We start from the raw sequence: 14845 nt of genomic DNA, 5'->3' as shown, positions 1-14845 counted from the left end.
GATTGCTAGTTATCTTGATTCAACATACTGATGAAGAACTCGTCTATATTTGATTTCATTTTTGATAGCGATCTACATGTGGTAGGTTTGCATACGGTCTTAGGTACCATTAAATGCATTATGTACCACGATGTACGCGACTGTTATGGATACGCACCCCAGCTCCCTCCTTGGATAGGCAGTGATCATATCGAGCACATCGCGAATGATCTCGACTTATGGATGGCTTTTGGTCAACATACGCACATGCTATCATCAACAAATTTGCCAAGTCAACATTCTGATAATTTCTGAGTTCGATTTGAAAAATCTGCGGACTTATTGTCGGTGATGTAGAAGTGGTAGGGAGGGATAAATACGTTACGGGCATATGGACTGGAGAAAGTTGATGGATAGGTTGATGTTATCGGTGGCCGGGATGGTAATGACCAGGTTTATTACAGGTTGCATGGGTTACCCGGTGAGCATGGCGAGCCAGGGTGGGTTAAAGGTAAATTAGCTTAAATGTCGATTAATCTGCTCTTTATAAGGTGTTTTGGTTAAAGGTACCGAAGATTATCTTACCTGATATTAATCATTGGTTAAAGGGAAGTTGGTTTACCTGTTAATAGTTAATTTGGGGGGAAAATATTTAAACAAATTACTTAACTACCGGTACTCTCATTTATGACCTCATGTCCATTATTGATGTTTTCGTCAACCAATTAATATGTTTTTGCCAGACTAGTTCAATCATTAAATTAATATGCCAGCACTTAGAAAGTTGTGCACTTGGCTATACCTGTGCTTCGCAGTACAGTGGGATCAGCGTACCTGACAAAGTGCTGTTTTTATTGGTCTTCATCCAACCCGTGACGACCACTTAAATACGTTCATTGTCTTTATTGGATATCAACGTGTTTTACAATGGGTTTTTTTTTTCCTGATGCGTTTATTGCGACTATCCAGGCAATTAAGCAACGCATTGCTTACCACAGTCTCCGACCACGCTGAATGTTAACAGAATACCAACGTTAAACAAACGAGCGACAGAGCACCGTAAAAAAACCGATATTAGCTTGTTATCAGAGTCGCGGAGATGATGCCCCTGGCCTGTTGCTGATAGGTTACTGAGCCTTGGTGCTGATTCCCAGGTGTGATCTAAGCAGCCATGTTGGATGTCATCCTTTTCCGCACAATGGTAGGCATTGTGTACATGGTGAGGGTGGTTGTAGGTGTGTTGCGAACTGGTGTCACCCCTTGCAGGATCTGTTCAGCCTAAAGCAACCATGTAGAGTTGGATGTCATCCCGGGTCCTTGACAACTACTGCATTTTGTAAGTGTGTGATGATCATGTTAAGGAGATCGGTGCAGCAAAGAATGTTTTATTACAATTATCACTCTTGGAAGTGTGGTTTCACTTCTGTCGTCGCTTTCACATGCGAAAAATTTACGATACAACTGCACCGTCATTCAATCGTAATGTAGCAACTTTGGTGGTTCACGTACCCCTCTGTGACACTCGGGGAAAACATTCACCACTTCCCAAAGCATCTATGTGGAATTCCGATCAGGTATTTTACAATCAGAAAATGTGCTTGTCCGGCGCAGAAGGGCTTTCTGATTGAATAGTAGAGGGATTTTGGAAGACCAATAGTCCATATTCTTGTTCGTGAAAAGTGGCCAATTCATCAGCCTTAATACAACCACACATTCTGATACGATTATCCCCCATATCACTATCTCAATCATACCCTGTATGCACCAGCCTTCCATTTAGATAATCCAATCAACTAAAGAGACAAGAGAACAAGTAATTCCGTTATAACGGATAAACGGATAAAGGAGGACATTTCGAGGGGAAATTAGTTTTAAATCTGCCCCTGTCTGCCTATTTCCACTAATCGCCTGAACCTTTGTTGGCAAAATTTGCTAAAATGTAGTCAAAGATCGGAAGTTACCCATTGAAATCCACCTTACCAAACCAATAAACGCACTGGATTCTTGTTAAAAGTGGAATATCTTGGTTCAACGCTTGATTAACAGCTGACATGACCACCGTCATAGACATTTTGATCGTGGTAAACCGCCTTATCTCCGATACGGCTTCGGAGCTATGTGAAAAGCTCTCTCAAAAGTCTTCGATTACAAAAATTGTTGTGAAGATTGAGTTTTGCGGTTGTGAGGAATTTGGTAAACATCGAGTGCTTCATACGGTACGTCAAGATAGCACAAGGTAAAAATAGTCGATACCATGAACAGTCTGCGCAACCTACCCCCTCCCCTCCTCGCCGAAGTGAGCCAGTCTGGTCTAGGTCTCCTTAGTTTCAATCGAAAACCAATTTCGGAATCTATGTCCAGACGTCTCCTCCGGCTTTCCAGTCAGCATTAAGCATAAAAAATGTCAGCGGTCAGTTACAGTACACCCGACATTTGCCGACGGCCAGCGCGGCATCCATGTTGATCCCTTATGATGGACAGCGATTGATTGCTCACTTACCATTTCATACGTCTCACTGATCTTTACTGACGCCTGGGAAAGGAACGTGAATTTACCTGACATCTGACCCCGCGTAACAGTTTTAAACGTCCCCTTGAAATGAGCGTCCTTCCAAATGGGTGTCACGGGTTACTATAGTTTTATAGAGATCCAAGACCTTCAATTCCTCAGAGATTAAAAGTGCACGATAGAATCCCTTTTCCTCTTGACACTTTATCATAAGAATAGATAATCCGACCACACTTACTGGTTTTCTCTTTCAAACCTCCTGACTTCTATTCTACATGTACAACTGATCATGACAAGAGTTGCTACAGTCATGGACAAGAACAATGATATTTCAATGATGGTACAATGAGGCGTTGTGACGTGCCTATTTGCCTTACCTGAACAGAACTTTTGATATATGCCGGTACATTACCAGTTCCACGCCCATGCAGCATCGACAGACTGCACTTTCTCCCATTTTTACTGAATACACCAACTGAGCCTTAAGCGGCTCGTGTTCTTGAAGACACAAGCTGTAATTTTTGGTAGCAACTCGACTAACTTGATACTATTTGTAATCACTCTTAGAAATAAAGTTATTCGAGCTTTTAAAAAAATTTTAAAGGTTTTTCGGCCAACACATTAATGCACCTCGAAGAGGTTTTTATATTTGAAATAAAACACCTTTTCAAGGCTATTCAGAATCTCAAATAAATTTTGTTTTGCCCAGGAAAAACCTTAATTTGTATGAGTGTAGTCTGCCTTGCTAGTGTTCATATAAGGGTGAATGCCCGGTCCAATCTCGATGCATATCCCGATCCCGTATCATAATATCGCGTATTCACCCATACGCCAGTCAACAAAATCTAAAGCATCTCCAAAGGATGTTGATTAAGACTAGCATGATCCCCAAAGAATCTATCTGACATTCACTTCATTTAATTTCTCTTGATAATTACTAAGGAAGCTGCTCTATAATCTCACTAGAGACATGCAATTCGTTTAATTAACGGATGCATAGATGGATCACAGCGAAGGGAGTTTGAATGAGATCATCACATATTTCTCGAGTTCTGTGTTCCCCACGTTCTTTGCTCACCCGGTTATATGTACCAGAATCCCGAGTTCCATATGTTCCCGGGTTCTATATGTTCCGCGAGTTCTGTGTTCTGTGGGTTCTATGTTCCAGAGTCCTAAATGTTCAGCATATTCTATGTATCCTGGATTCCACCTAACGTATTCTGGATTCCACCTCAAACAGGTGTAATCCAGATTACATAGTAAATGGTTCTATAGGTTTTCCTGGTTCTATGTATTCCCCATGGCTGAGATTCTATGTTCCTTATTCGGTTCTCTGTTCCCAGGAGCTTTATTTCTCGGGTTCTTTGTTCCCCTATTTGAATAACAACGATTGCTCAAATGCGGATGCAAACCATATCTGAGCTGTCCTACTCCCGGCTTGAAAGCGATTTAACCAAACCGTTTTCCGGAGGGCGGTCTCCGGAAAACGGTTTCCATTCGCCTTCAGCGTGAACGTAATATACGATAAGAGAACAGGTCGGACATCCCAGGTCATCGGCCTTGCAATACGTTTGATGTTATCAAATTATCAAAATAAGAGGCAAGTTTGTGTTGATCCTAACGATCCTTAAAGAGGGATTATAGACAGTAGCAGAGGGGCTAATTTGGCCATCTTCAAGTGACTAGTATGCACAGTAAGGGCCCTTGGTCATGTCAGACTCGGCGCAGTATATTCCTCGTACAAGCATGAATCAATTCGACGTACTGTGAGATGAGAGAGACCCCTATTGGCGAGTTTGTGTAATTTTATCATGCCTGCCTAGCTGCTGCCTATATTGTCCCTTTAAGATCTAGATTTACTAATCAATAGCATGTTCTGTATGGTTAAATCTACGCCGCAGCCAATGCACTAGGCAAGGTGATAGATAGTCGCACAGACATGCGTTCAGTTAACAAGAGTACATGTACAAGATATGAGAGGTTATTATTAGATGACAGAGCATTCGTGCAAGATTGTGGATTAGAGATTGTCTTTAAAGACGCCTGGGTTTCGATGCGCTTTCGAATAAGTCAGCCCAGTGGAGTGACTTTCTGACAAGCGCGGCGGGCTAAATAATCGGAGATACACGTACATAGCTTACAAGGATGCATGGACATTTTCAAATTCCTTCTAGACGAGATGTTTGAAAATGAGAAAGATATATACCTTGTTGAAAAGGCAACGCAATGATGACATTAATTGCAAAGAAACGCAGGAAAACGCCATGCCAATTCCATATAGCCCTATCCCAAAGATTGGTTGGTTTATAAAATTTCACCTCCTTTATAGGCAAGATGAATGAAAAGAGGCAACCGTATTATACCATGGGACCTAATTATGAAACACAAAGGGAACAATAGACATATTATCTACAAACAAGTTGAGTTCACTTTCTGTCTCTTAGGTGGATACCCTGGTATTTAACGCGGGAAGGCACATACGGAGATATGTCAGCTATCCACTGCGTTACAACCTTCAGATGGTAAGACAAAGTTTGGAATTGTACAGCGGCAAAGGATGCCTCCCATTTCACCCCTTACTGATCAGGCATGACGTATCCCCAGTTTAAAAAAATTAAAAATAGTCAATAGGTGCGATTATAAGAGATGTTTAGGAGATGTGTGAGAATTTTAAAGCAGGTCCCAGACGTTAGAGAAGTTAAACCAGTGCATCATTGATTTAAAAGTGTGCTTACTATCATTTTGTGTTATGGCGCAGCGCTATCCCTATACTGTAGTTATATGGATTTCGGGTTCTAAATAGCCTATATGATTGCTAATAGTCTCCCTACCAGCCAGTAGTGGTCTTTGCAAGTTTGCTGGACTCCCGTGCATATCTGGTTGACACACTGTGTAGGTGACGGTATAACCGTTTGCTGTAGTGGACGAGAGTAGACTGGTCGTAGGGGTAGGTACTGAAACAAAAGAAGAATCATGTACAAATCCGCTAATCTGTATACAGGTGCACCGATGCTTCATGGAGCCAATAATGCGCCAACCAGGGGGCGCACACCACTGCTTTGGGATTGCCGCAAAGAGCCCCGTTTATAGTTTGTCGAATATTCTGCTTGCGGTCTTGCCAGCCTTTCAGAGACTCAGAACGTGATATCTCCGCGGATGATATCTCGAAGTTATCATCAAAGCGGTATTCTTAACATGCCACAGGCTGTCCCCGTGACCGGAGGTCTCTAACGACATTGTCAAGCCACGCGAGATTGATGGAGAAATATCGCCTGAATTTGAGTGTTTATGTCATTTGTGCGCTGGGTTTAATTTCTATTTCGTTATGGAGAGATTCCAACGGTTGTATACAACGGAAGCTTCAGAAATCACGTGGGGACGCATTTGAGAATGGAGCATCCATGAACGCTGAAAATAAGGCGGACCACCAATGTCCAAATTATTAGGCAAAACTTCAACTGACAGCACGAACTTAAATTAAGGTCCGTGCGTTGACAGTAATCAAATGTTGTTGCACTATACGACTAGATGTCAACCTCGGAAACCTGACCCAAATAACTGCTAGATGTCGAATCAAGATGGAAGGCTTAAAGGACCAATGACATAATTCTTGCTTCAATTCAATTACATGTGTAGATATTTGCTACGCCGAAATAACTCTGAGTGTACGCCCACTTACCTAAAAACAACAAGTTTCAAAGAAAAGTTATGTGTCCAAAAGAGATTATCACAGAGGTCCCGTCGGTCCTCCAAATCTTCAGCATCCTGAAACATCAGCATACACACGCATTCCTCTCACTATGACTAAAGCTGGAAGCACACACAGACCTCGTAAACAATAACCGCATGTGCTGCCAACTTGTTAAGTGTTAACTACATACCTCTTTCTTCTTTCTTTGCCTTCTTATCCCTTTTTCTATACATTACACAACTACTGCAGCAGCAACACATGATAAGTGCCACAAGGACTATGATGATGAGAGCGGCAACGGTGACTCCGGCAACCAAGGGAATGCTAAAAAAGAGACAAATTGAGAAAAAAACTAATCGTGTGTTTTACAATTGATTGTTCTACATAAGCTATTTAGCACTGCTCCTATATGGAGCACTAAGCCGCAGCACCTGCATTTAAGGAAACCTTGAAGGAGAAAAATTGTCAAATGAAATGAGGTATTTCTTAGTAATGCAACATGTAACGGGTACAATTGGACTGATGAGGGCGGCATTGGCGGTGTCAAAGAAAGGAATATTGAAAAGAAGGTGTTTCGGTAGTATTGCCACCCATGCCAAGCGCAACAAGGTCTATCAAGATCGACGACGTAGAGTCCGGGAACAAAGGGCGGGAATGCCGGAAACTAGAAAGTTTACGTGGAAACCAAACGCAACAAAGACCACAGTCGTAGGAACAGCCATAGTGATTCTGGCAACGAAGGGAATGTCGGGTACACATAAATCTCAAAAAAGTGATGTGTTCCTTTAGGTTTGCAACTAATGAAATGTGTAACGAGGACCATAATGACGAGAACGGCAACGGTCACTCCGGCAACCAAGAAAATGCCGGAAACGTCAAAAAGTATTCAAAAACCGAGGTGTTTCTCTGTGCTACTCGATTATCATCCAGGGAATGCTTATAAGATGTCTGATAATTAAGCATCGGTTGGTTTCGAAAATTGTGAGAAAGCAGCACTGTGACAGGCATCCTCCCACTGCAGGCCTTTGTGTCGTGGCTAAGATACAGGGGATGTAAATGGAACGACCGATGACATGGATGAGCCGGACGTCATGTCGTTGTGACACCTGTCATCGTCCTGCCGCAAGATGCCTTGGGATCGTTCCTAAAATACAACTGTACACCATTACAAACTATGATTGACTTTGCTTTTCAGACGTGCTTATCATTTTGGGGATAACAAAATTATGCTTCACTTCAAAACATTTCAGTGGCTTGCAGTGTTATCTCCTTGCCATTAACTTCAGTGATCTCAGAATGAAAAGGATGAGAGAAAAAACAGATAGAACTGGTTTAAGGATGTTTTCAAATGAAAGGAAACGTTGTTTGTCGCTAATGGCATATTTTATATCCTTCCTTTCGAATTCACTGTTATGAATATCCTACGTGTCCTAATGCTTTCATCACCCAAAGCAGTCTTTCTCAATTCGCTGAATGTATTGTGCCATCTACCTTCCCACGAATAGGGACCATAATGTCCAGGCAAAGCATCTCAAATGATCTCATATCTTTATGGTATATTATACCCATCATAACGGCATGAATTGAGTTTTAACATGAAGGTCTCGGGTGAATGTATAGCTTGTGCATGATTGATGGTAGTTGCGGACCCTCTAATGGGTCCTTAGAGGTTTTATGCCCATAAACAGGTGGATTTAACACATCCAAGAAGGTAATTGATAGATTCCTCTGGGGGGCATTTTTTTATACAAATGAAGGTACTTTGGCAGGGTTCAGTTAACGCTTTTGAGGACCCGCTTGGTTCATGTAAACATCAGAGCACACAATGTATCTTTCGGTAGGTGTTTCCGTTTCGGTAATGAAGACAGATGTATCAGTATGACTAATGTCAATGATACGTGAAGAAGTCTCTGAGGCCCGAAATATTGAAAAAAAATGCAATCTTGATTCGATGATTATATAGCCGGTAAAGCATTGGTAGTTTTAACTGTTACTAATTATGCATGAAAGGTGCAGATTGCCAAATGACTGATGGGCTTTCTGAACCCGACTTGTTGACAGATGTTAACTGTTTAGTTGTATCACGGGAATGGAAATATGATAAAATACTTTAAAAGCCCTGCCAGGCCTGAATACCGCCTGGAATGTTAGTTATTTGGTGTGCAAACATCATCTTGGGTTCTTTTTTATTTTGGATAATATCAACTAACATAATTCAGGTCGATAAAACAATTTAGAATCATTGCAACTTTTTCAAATTCACTTATGACTTAAATTTTCAAACATTTTTTCAAACATTTTTCAAATTCACTTATGACATCAAAAAGTTATAGGACTAAACTTCTGCAAAGTTTGATGAAAATCCCCGGCCAGCATTAATTTTTTTATATCACGAAAATGTATGTATAGAGAATGTACACGTACAGACTTAATAGTGTACTGAGCCAATATAATAAACCTAACTGGTCATCAGGAGACAATACCAATGTTGGCAAACTGACCATCATAGCGAAGTCATCTATCATAACGTAGAACACCCTCCCCAACATTGGGTCGTAACTAACTTGTGGTTTCTTTGAAAAGACGTGACTGACCTAATGTCACGAGCGATAAGAACAGGCGTTATCATCTGTCAACATTCAGAGTACGAGTAGGCTATGGCTTGACTGCGCCTTCGTTCCAACAAAGCACATTCCGAATAATATTTTTTTCAAAGTTTTTTGTAATACATTCTCTATTTTCAAGGGCAATTAATGTAGTTTCACTAGCTCTAGCGGTTGACCATATGTGGACTTTTCGAAGCGGCTGACCATGTGGACTTACGAAAAAGAAATATTTAAGTCATCACTTCGTTTCTATACCGAAAGGAGACTGATACTATCGCCATTTGAATCGGATTGGCTGTTGAGCTAAGATACCTAATGAACCTGATGCGAGGTGTTCTAGCTACCAGAAAGGTATCCCTCTCCTCGTCCAGTCAATTAACGGTAATTGTGCCGGCGTCCTTTGGGCGATCGATCAAATTAGTCAAGATTATTCGCTCCATGTCCACAAGTGCGAGATTCCGTGTAATTGCGTCTGTGTTGTCCCAATGTTTAGCGGTATATCTCACTTGTCTGTGTGACATTTGGAAGCCGTGATCACCACTTCGCCACAACATTGACGTTTTATCATTACACAATCTTATCGCATCATCGTCATCTTTGAATTGTCAACACCTCTCAACGTATGAGTCAATGAACCAGCAGTATATCACTGAACTGATGAGACAAATCATTATCTTTATATCAAATCGCATATCCGAGTTATGGCATATTGACAAAACGTTTCTGAAAACATGTTTACGGTTTTGTGTGCAACATATTGTGTCAGGTTGCGATTTCAAAGAAAACGTATGTGGGTAAACATGTCCCACGATATTTACGATATGATTGACTCTAAACTTCAGGCAACAGCTGTGCACTTGGCTGACCGGCGCGGTGTTCGATCTGACACAGGTTATCACGCCTAACCATCTAAAATGAAGGGGACGTGATGTCCATACCTTCCTTGTCCTTGGGCCATTAAGACAGGTTTATCCTTCATTGGAGTGGTACACAAACAATTCAATACCAAGTACAAACTGTATACAGTCATGTAACTGATCCAGTTTCACAGTAGGAACACCATAAACAACGTTAAAGAGATGCAAGTACTTTTGTATTTGGTGTGGTCGTAAATTTATTCTCGATTCCCAAGAATGCCTTTTCCTGGAATGGCATCAACAATTGAACAAGCTTCAACATCCCATTATATACAAGCAGCCAAATGGTATGAAGAAGTCCGGATCCATAAATCGATCCCGGAACGAATAAGGATTATGTGATGACCACAAGCATCTTTGATGGGCAATCTGATGCTGGATAATTGTCTTGTTATGCCATTTAGTGTCTGTGTTTGTTTGTACAGCGGATGTATACGACAACGTAATGAGATGACGATTTAGCCCCGTCATTAGGGTATGTTGGCGGCATTGGAATGTGACCAACTGCTGGCATGAGACTGATGCAGACCATCAAAATTAATGTTGTATCTGCTGGCTCTAGTCCTGCTGGAATTCGGTTAGGCTACCATGAGAAACATCAGCAGTAACTTGACGTTGCCTATTATATATTTTCTTGACCACTTCAAAGTAATGCGTGAGTGACGATGCCAAGTACAGACCATCCTAAGGAATGTATCTGTTGCACTGTCTGTTGATATTCACCAGCTTCCAGTGCACAAATATTATCTTTTGCGATTGCCGGGCTATTCCCTGGCGTGGCTACCGTTGTTTATAGGCTAATCAAGGTGGTATGAGTGAAGGGGAGAAAGACGAGCCGAATGGGGAGTCATCTGGTCAGGTAACTGGAGCTGGAGAAGTATATATTCACTGTAGAGGTTCATATATCCTTGCGCGGCTAACTCGAGACGGTTTCCGTACTTTCCCTGGTCATGAGTGAATCCAATCAATTCATTTTCACCATCAAAATTAATGTTAGTGCAATTCAACCCAACTCCCCCAGTGCATTTCGCTTCTAATTATTAGTATTGGATACCTGCACTGAATATGCATTAGAACATTCCGAGTAGATTGACATCAAGTGCTTAAAATGTGTGTAACTTTATACGTATGCGTGTTACACAACCACTGTAGATCTTGTATGAAGTTAAGCATGCAATATAGAGATTGCATATAAACTATCAACTGGGTGTTCCAGGTAACGGTTATAAATGACACGTTGCCACATTTCTTAAAAACACGCCAGCCCCTAATTTTACGACAACGTACATGTAGAATCTTTTATGCATTTTTGTTTGTCATAAGAGAATGATCTACTGTTACACCGATACGACAGAGACCCAACAGACCAATCATCAATTAATGTTCTTTTATCGATTTCGATTGGTCATACTGTTCCTTTCTAATTAATTAGTCGTCCATCATTTTGAAAAATTAGTTCATGAATTAAAGATGTTGTTTAATGATCAGTGTCTTTGGTTGGCGAGACACGAGTATGGTTGTTGTGACTTGTTTATTTAGCGTTGGCAAGGCCAGGGAGCCGTGTTGTCATGGCTGGAGTAGCATTTAGGATGAAATCTATATGTCGGAGCATGTATCTTTCATAACTGCTACACATAGGATGTCTGTGAATGTATGGCTATTTTACCGACACATCTGTTTCATAATATTGGTTTATAACGTCTACAACGTTTAGCGTTCAAAATGGAGGTAAGTGGGATATTAAAAATTTTACCGATTATGCTTTTTGATGAATTAATTTATAGTACATGTATCTCGTACGTTTATGGAAGTAACCATCAAATGCCCTTGCCTCGACCCCTAAGCATGCGCAGATCAGACTTCATCATGTCGCGTCCACCACGTTTCGGTTAAAGCAACACTCGCAGCAGAGCTGTAAAAATGTTCTCCGGTCCGTCTTTCACACTCAACATCACCATGCTTAAAACAAAATACATATGCTTCTGGTCTAGCGCCTCAGGGCAACGTAAGATGGTTCCGCAGAAAGGTTTCTGAGAACTGTATCTGTTTTGACACCTCCTTATTAAGGACAGAACTTGTCAGTCCCATGGGTGTCCTTGACAGAGAGGTTCTACTGCATAAGCACCATGGGAAATCAGTTCCCAACAAACCGAGAATCGTATACATGTACATGTATTTATCTTGTGTATTCAACGGAGGCGTTCCGAGTTACCGAGCGACATGTCCGTTATAGTGCCTGGTAGAGGCCTGCAGTGTTTCTAATCATCATGACAACATTCACTTTCAGGGTTCTGACATGTCCTCAATTGCCGAGGGGGATGAGACAATCTGCTCGATTTGCCTGGAGGACTTGTCGTTGCCTAAAACCCTCCCGACATGTTCCCACACTTTCTGCGCTCGATGTCTGGATGACTTCATAGTGAAACAGGGTTCGGTTGATGCAGTTGCGTGTCCTACTTGCTCTATTAGCTGCCCTTTGGAATTATTAGAATTGTTAGTATCACCAAACCATACCATACCGGCACCATCACCTGAAATCGACGAATCTGTGCAATCTCTAAGAATGAATGGATCAATGCAGACTACAGCGCACGCGGAGGAAGACTTAACACTGTGTACGCTATGCCAGTACAAAAACGTAAAGACACGTGCGGAGTCTGCTTGCATAACCTGTGAGGATGTGTCGCTGTGTAAAAAGTGCGAAACCGCTCACAAAAAGCATCCACACTTTAGCAACCATGAGACAAAGCCATTGATCAAAACAAGGAATAGCCAACCAACCACGTGCGTCAAACATGGCGGCAGGGGCATGAAGTTTCTTTGTAAGACTTGCAACAAGGCGATCTGTGAGATATGCTCCGAGCTAGGCCATGCAGATCACGATTTACTCAACTTAAATAAATTCAAAAGGGATATTACGAATGCCATGAAACCTTTGCACGGGCCTCTCACAGATATGCTAATTCTTGAAGAAGAACTGAAGTCTGTACGAGTTGCTGAGCCGCAGATTGCGGCGCAGATCATCAGTCACGCGGATACGTTAAAGAAACAAACTGACCGAAGCAAAGATGAACTTCTGTCCGAGGTCACAAAGTTCTACAGCTCGCTGAACAACTTTGAAGCCAAGGCGACAAGCGAAACGATCAAAGAAGTCATACAGCGAGGAGAAGACATAGCACAGCAAAACATCACCAATATCAAAGATTTAAAACGTCTTAAGAAAGTGAAGGATGATTTCCTTCGAGTAGAAAAGGAGGCGACTACGTCCATTCGCGAAATGACAGCCCTGTACGCGCCCACGTTTAATCAAGCCAATTTGGACTTAAGTTGCGGCGTTGGGCAACTAGTTACGAAGTCACTGGGACAACCAATAGGAAAACCGAGACTATTAGACTATGAGTGTAGATATAGTATCGAGACTTGTTATAAAGTTGACAGGGCTGTGGCGGCGTCCTGTCGATATGGTATCTGGTTAGCTTTCCTTGGGAAGAGTTCGTACAAATCAGAATATATGGACACGTTGCATGTTTGGAATAGCATCTACGGAACGACTCGGATTCCTGTTCAGCAGGCGATTGATATCATCGACCTGGACGGACGTATTGACGTGCTCGGAAAATCGAACGGCTGGTATTCCCCAATCAAAACATTTGACTTAGATTACGATCACCGCTCGCCAAGGATACAAATTTCAAACCCAAAAATGAATGACGTGAGAGTCCCGGATGTCATCACCATGACGAGAACGAAAAAAGGAAACTACGTCCTGCTCAGCAAGAAACTTTACGATTTGCATTTTCAGATTCATATTGTGAGACTGGAGGATTCTGTCCCGATCATTGGCCCACTGATCTTAGGCAGTACCCTGGCATCGTTCGATTTACAGAGTCTCAGAATCCATTGCTTGAAGTCTTTAGACCTGATCATTGCCCATGATGACAGGGGCAAGGAGATTGTAGCTTTCTCTTTCGAAGTCATGCAGGAGACCAGGGGAAGCCCTTTCGGCCGTCCTCCATCCCAAGCGGAGCTGCAGCACTACTTAGCAAAGAAGCCTCCGATATTACCACCAGTGAACGGGTACTACATAATGGACGTCTGCTGTGATGATACCAGGGTATTCTTTGCCCTCAAGAGGCGCGAAATCGGTGCAGGCCCTGCGAAGGTCTTTGAGGCAAAGTTTGTGGACGGTGGTTGGAAAATGAAGGAGCTCCTCCTTGTGGCAAACCGCGGCAGAGATGGGTTTGTGTTGAAGGAGAATGAATTGGTTAAGTTAGGGGCTTATGAGGATGGGAGACTGATGTGTATGGTATACAGCCCAACGCCTTTGAACAAGTTGAAGGAGGCTGCGGAACCAGCTATGAATGTTACATGGTATACAGCAAGTGTTACATCATAAGGCCGATGATTACATGACGATATTGTAAAAACTGTTGAAATAAAGAGTGACCGAAGCAGGATAGGTTATCACGGGGACAGGCAATGTATATAACATACTAAAAGTACATGTATGATTTAACAAGTTCGTCGAGGGGAATGTGTGGGAAACAAGCTCAGGTTAGGTTATATCTGACCCTCCCACAGAAGACTTATAAACCAGTCGTTTGTTGCAAATGGCTCACATGAGAACATGCTTCTTGTCTGACCTTATTGACGTACGTATATGAATTCAGCCATGAGAGTTTGTTGTGACCACATATGTTTGGTTACACTCATTAAGGGTTGACTAAAGGTTCCACCATTTTGGCTAGACCTCAAAATCCTAAAGCAATTAGAACTCTTTCAAAACTTAGTGAATGCTCAATTAAAACCCTGGAGGCTGTTCTCCGGAAAACAAAGAACAGACTCCAACCATTGAAATGAGCATTCTCTTCGTTTTGAAAAAGTTATAATTGCTTTAGGATTTTGAAGTCTAGCCAAAATGGCGGTACCTATAGTCAACCCTTAAGTGCATGTAATGACTACAAATCAATTGACCTCATAAAATTGAGAAGTGAGTGATATTAGGGAGTTTTCGGAAGGAGCCCGAAAACGCCTATCCCATTGTTCGAGCTCCTTATTATGATGCCGAATAATGGGACTGGCATCCATGTTGGCGTTTCGGGGATTTGGCAAACTGGAATTCACGCGACGGGAAAACGTCGCA

At 42.0% G+C, this 14845-nt stretch overlaps 1 protein-coding gene across 1 annotated transcript in view; it reads right to left on the bottom strand.

Annotated features, from left to right (window-relative positions):
- The window catches only part of LOC135491750 (uncharacterized), a 129253-nt gene that overhangs the window by 6835 nt on the left and 107573 nt on the right, over window positions 1–14845 (bottom strand). Inside the window, exons 3-4 of the mRNA XM_064777874.1 lie at window positions 6370–6503; window positions 5320–5442 (exon numbers count right to left, since the gene is read on the bottom strand). Coding sequence (XP_064633944.1) covers window positions 5320–5442; window positions 6370–6503 — 257 coding nt within the window. The remainder of the gene's footprint in view (window positions 1–5319; window positions 5443–6369; window positions 6504–14845) is intronic.

The sequence above is a fragment of the Lineus longissimus genome, chromosome 7 (genome assembly GCF_910592395.1).
Source record: "Lineus longissimus chromosome 7, tnLinLong1.2, whole genome shotgun sequence".
NCBI lineage: Eukaryota > Metazoa > Nemertea > Pilidiophora > Heteronemertea > Lineidae > Lineus > Lineus longissimus.
Note: the sequence above shows the minus strand (reverse complement) of the source record. Positions and strands in the feature narration are given on the sequence as shown.